Source organism: Emys orbicularis, chromosome 20 (genome assembly GCF_028017835.1).
Source record: "Emys orbicularis isolate rEmyOrb1 chromosome 20, rEmyOrb1.hap1, whole genome shotgun sequence".
Classification (NCBI taxonomy): domain Eukaryota; kingdom Metazoa; phylum Chordata; order Testudines; family Emydidae; genus Emys; species Emys orbicularis.
The window spans coordinates 5822478-5827709 of NC_088702.1; the positions used below are offsets into that span (position 1 = coordinate 5822478).

The 5232-nt window shown below is 53.9% G+C and overlaps 1 protein-coding gene across 1 annotated transcript; it reads right to left on the bottom strand.

Annotated features, from left to right (window-relative positions):
- HJV (hemojuvelin BMP co-receptor) lies at positions 1 to 4019 on the bottom strand. Its single transcript, XM_065420278.1, has 3 exons — positions 3926 to 4019; positions 1814 to 2316; positions 1 to 621 (listed from the first exon to the last, which is right to left on the bottom strand). Exons 1-3 carry the CDS (start codon positions 4017 to 4019, stop codon positions 1 to 3), a joined length of 1218 nt encoding a protein of 405 aa, XP_065276350.1.
- Positions 4020 to 5232: the final 1213 nt, after the last annotated feature.

Sequence of the window (5232 nt, forward strand, 5' to 3'; positions counted from 1 at the left end):
TTAAAAGCGCAACTGAATAGCCAAGAGGTTAGAGGTGACGATGACAAGGAGGAAGGGTAAGGAGATGAGACGGCAGCCCGCCCCAGTCTGGAAGATGTGCAGTTTCTCAGCATCTGGGTGGAACATCTTTGCGTCCTCCAGAGCACCACGTGCGGCCAGGGTGAAATTGGCATCGCCCGAGGTTACCACATCAAAGACGCACGACTGGAAGTAGACGTCCTCCACCGGCAGCGTCTCCTTGCACAGCAATCGCGCCGTCTCAGCGGCAATCCCAGTGTGGTGACATTCGCTGCGGGAGATGCGCTGGCTGGGCGGGCAGCCGCCCACACAGAGTTGCAGGTCCTGCTCTTCGGTGAAGGCCTGCGCCACCTCCTTGGCTGCCCGGATGGAGAAGGATAGCTGCCGGCCCGCCTGGCGCACGGCGATGGTGGTGCCGATGTAGGCAGCCCGGATCTCCACGTGCTGCCCGGGCGCCCGTTCCTGGATGGTTAGGCTGCTCCCCCCCGGCCTCTCGCCACCGTTCACCGAGCCATCCTCAAAGGCAGCCGGCAGGTTGTCTATTTCGGCCTGGTAGACCTTCTGGTCGATGCATTCCTTCATGTTCTTAAATATGATCGTGAGCTGCAGGGCAAAAAGAAAACAGCAAGGCTGGATCCACACCCCGGTCTAGTTCCGGTTAACTGTGGTGGGGAGAGGGGAAAGAGGAAGGGATTGTGACCCTCCTAGATATCTGTCAGGAGATCAAACAACCACCCTGCCCTTCCCATACTGATAGATAGGAGGCAGGTCAAGGTACAGAACTACTGGTCCAACATCCAGAGAACTGGACTGAGACTCAGGACTCCTGAGTTCTGTTCCTAGTTCTGCCACTCACCTGCTGCCGGACCTTGGGCAAACTGCTTCCCCTTCCACCCAATGTCCATTTGTCTTGGCTGTTTAGATTGTGAACTCTTTTGGGGACTGGGAAACTGTGTCTATCTGTGCACCACCCAGTGCAGTAGGGCCCTGCCCTTGGCTGACGTTGTAATAAGAGATCAGGAAGTTACCATGCGGCCCATCATCTTTCTTAGGACTCATAGTACATCAGTGGTTCTCAAACGTTTGTTCTGGCGACCCCTTTCACACAGCAAGCTCTGTGTGCGACCCCCCCCCATTATAAATTAAAACCACTTTTTTATATATTTAACACCATTATAAATGCTGGAGGTGAAGCAGGGTTTAGGGTGGAGGTTGACAGCTCGCGACCCCTCCCCCCCATGTAATAACCTCGTGATCCCCTGAGGGGTCCCGACCCCCAGTTTGAGAACCCCTGCTGTACATCCAAATACAGGGTTTCCACTATACCAGGCTGGACCCATACCTGGAGCACCTCATAGGGCAGCGTGAGCCCCTCCCACTGTTCACCGGGCGACCGCTGAAAGGATGGTCTCTTGACCCCAAGTGTCACTCCCATTCCTAATTGCATAAGCCCCACTCTTAGGGCTGCCTACCATGCCCTATGTGGCAAGTGAAAAGTCCCATTAGGAAAGTACTTAATGTATTTTTCTTAACGTCTCTGAATGCAATTTAAGCAGCTGGACGTTAAGGAGCAGGGGCCAGCACCATGTGAGCAGCCAGGTGCAGATGGACAACCAGCAAGTGGTCCATGAACCGCCGTTTGAGATCTGCTCATCTAATCTATCCCACCCCCTTCCCATGCCCAGCAGCAACTGGAGAGCATTTCTGTCATTGCATGAATGGTTCTTACATTTGATTCTGAGCCTCCATCCCTCTCGCAACGGCAGCCGCCCAAAGCCCCAGGCTGTGACGTTACCTTGCCGGTGGCAGTCGCGTTGGAACTCTTTGCCACCGGGTAGCTAGTTGCCTGCACAAACAAGTAGTTATTGTCCAGGAGAGGCCAGGAGCCCTCCACGCGGCAGGTGTGGAACTCATCATGGAAGGTGCGGACGTGGGGGTCCCCGAAGGCCGCACAGTGCTGGTAGGTGGGGGGCTGGCCATGCTTGTAGAGGAAGCTCTTCTCGTAGTTGCAGATGTCCAGGGACTCAAAGCCCTGGTGGTTGGGGGCCGGTGGGCGGGGCCGGGGCGGCGAGGTGGGGCCTTCCTTGGAGCAGTTGTGCTGGATCATGAGGTCCTCGATGCCGTGGACGGCAGAGTGGTAGACCAGGTCGCCCCGGCAGGTCCGGGCCGTCTTGCGGGTGCAGTGGGAGTAGGAGCGCAGGGCGTTGCAGTAAGCCACGTCCTTGTTGGAGCCGCGCAGGTTGAGGGTGGCGGCCACGTAGTCGGCGTTGCAGCGCAGGATCTTACACTGGCAGCAAGCTGGGGGGGGCGAGACAGAGCATACGGCATCACGTCTGATGTCAGTGTTACACCATTCCGCCAGCTCTGCTGAAAGGGGCTAATGGCTACCATCCAGGAGGCCTTGGATGCCAGGACAGCCGCAGACCTCGTTAAAGTCAATGGCTGTGCCAAGCACTCTCTCTTTGTGCCTCACTGGAGGGAGCAATTAAACCCGTTTGTAATGACAGTGACCAACAATGGAGGGACACCCCCACCCAAGGTACATGGCGGGTCAGAGCTAAGGGCTTGTCTCCACTTACAGCATCGTTGTAGCACTTAGTGAAGACACTACCTACACCAATAGGAGAGCTTCACAGTTACACTGACATAAGTTTGTAGTGTAGACCAAGCCTGAACCCTATGGGTCGAGGGGTTTCCCTGACTGCAAACACCGTGATTAGGATGTTAGGTTGCCACCAGTGCATGTTAACGGCTGAAAGCCAGGAGAAGCAGTTGTGGTGTGAGCCTGAGGCTGTGTCTACACTAGAAACGCCACAGTGGCTGCAGTAAATCCACCTCTCCAAGAGGCGTTAGGTAGCTCGACGGAAGAATTTCTTGTGAGCTTCTTGGGCACAGGGCTCGCTGGAGGGGCAGACACGGGGCTTTCTGAGCAAGAAAACTGCCTGCTGCTTCTTTCTCCTGTGCTCAAGGAACAAGGACTCTCTGTGTGTATATATATTTTTTGGTAAATAAACAAGATCACACCAAGAATCTCTCAGAATCTCAGACAGATTTCTCGTCCTAATGGAAACAACCCTGAAAGGGCCCAAATCTTGGCTAACTGCTTGGGCTAAAGGGGGCAACAGAGTGTTCTAACATTCTATCCTCCCAGGCTGTATTACTACACTGCCTTAAAGATCAGTGAGTATGCGAGATCTCCCCAGATATGCAGGGCTGGGCCTGGTTGGGGTGGGAGACCGCGTAAGTAACCACTGGGGTGCTGCACGAAATGGTGTTGGTAATTCAGTAGGGCCACTCTCCCCTGGCTCAGCACTGCCTCAGCACAGTGCGAGAGATGGCACTGTATTCTCCGGCTGACCACCAGCACTACGGTGTCCTCTTGGATCTGGAGTTTCCCCAAAGGCTAACGCTCGCACAAGTGAACGGAAAATGGGGCGCAGAGGTGCACTGGGCATTGCAAAATAAGCCAGATCTCAAGCATGTCCTGAGAGCAGGGAGGGAGCCGCTGGGCAAGGGACTGCAGGAGGGGGAAGATGTTGATGCTACAGATTCCCAGAGGGGCTGGAAGCAATCCCACACTAGTGAGGGGAAGGAGAAAGCCTAAGGGCAAAACCCTGGTCCTACTGAATTTGGGGGCAAAGCTCCCAAGATGACCCGGCAGGACCTTTCCATCGCTGATAACCTGTGCATCAGGGAAATGCTTCCGGGCCGTTGCTTTTTTTAATGATGCAATGAGCCATCACACTCCTGCCACCACTTCGTCTTCGCAATGGGAACTGCCACCACGCTAGCAGATGCCCACCCCTCTATTTCAGCAACCCCCTGCCTTTGGCAGGTGCATGCTGCTCACATTCCCATGGCTGGCATGCAGCCGACCCCTGGCATCTCTGCATGTTCAGCTCCTTACCATGCCCGCAGAAGAGGAGGAGGAAGAGTGCTCTGAGGATGAAGCAGGTGCTTTCCAGTTGCTGTGGGCTCGTACTGCAGGCTGACTTCCCCATTCCAATCCATCCAGAGCCTCTGGGGATTAGGCACCCCCCGTTTCTTCTTTGCTTTCACCAGCTCCCCTGGAAGCAAAGCAGAGACAGGGATCTGGGCTAAATAAACTAACAGGAGCTGCTCGACAGGATGGCTCGGCGCCCTTCGCTTCACGCTTGAAATAGCCAGAATCCCTAGAGCCGCAGGTTCAAAATCCAGCAGGCTCAGCTACCCTCTTCATCTTTCCCATGGAGAGAGAGACATCTACAAGTTACTTTGTGCGACTCTTTTAGAAGACAGTTTAATAACAAGGTCCTGTCTGCTGAGTGTGAACATTAGTGACCCTCTGGCACGTGAGATGGAATTATCCTTGGTCCAAACTGCCTTCTCTTCCCCATCCCAGTGTCCTGTGCGCTAATGTTCTCTGATGTCCCACCCCAGAAGTGGCTGCATTTATATAGTTTGAAGTGCATTGGGATCCTTCGGCATAAACTCGCCACTATCAAAGTGCGTGATGCAGTTGTCAAGTTGTATTGAAATTCGGATGTTTTCAAACAGAAATATGGTATCAAAGAGAATTACAGATATGGCGCGTGTGGCAAGAGAGGGCAGAAATGGGCTGGCTGCTATCTAGCCTGCATTGGCTAGCATGCATTGAAGGGACTGGGGCTGAGAGGGGAATTCATTCTCCATAGTCCACTCAGTCCTTGACCTCTATGCCTAGATTAACCTCAACAGGCACCAAAACTGGGGTGCTGACTTTTGTGGCGGGGACAGCGGGCTGCTGGAAAGTGGACTGAGACCCACCAAACTCATTTTGTGTAGGCCACCAAACCAGACAGCAGACAAGACTGGATCATTAGTGACTTGGGCTAGACTTAGTCACTCGGCTCCCAGTCGAAAGGGTAACTGCTCCATTATCAAGCCCCACTGGACACTGAGCCCGACTGTTTACTGCACCTCTTTCTCACATCCAGAGGATCTGGAGCTGCAGACAGCTGTTTGCAGTAGTCCCCTAAGCTAGGTTAGGTACAGCCTGTGCCATTTTTGCTGGTGCACAGAGGAATGCGTTACTAAGAGCTGTCAGCTGTGACTCCAGCTGGTGAAAAGCTCATTGTGAAAACAGAAGGAATGAAGCACAGAATCCTAGATTATTTTTTTTTTAAAAGGCCAGAAGCGTCCACTGTGATCAGCTAGTCTGAGCTCCTGCATAACCCAGGCCCGAGAACCTCATCC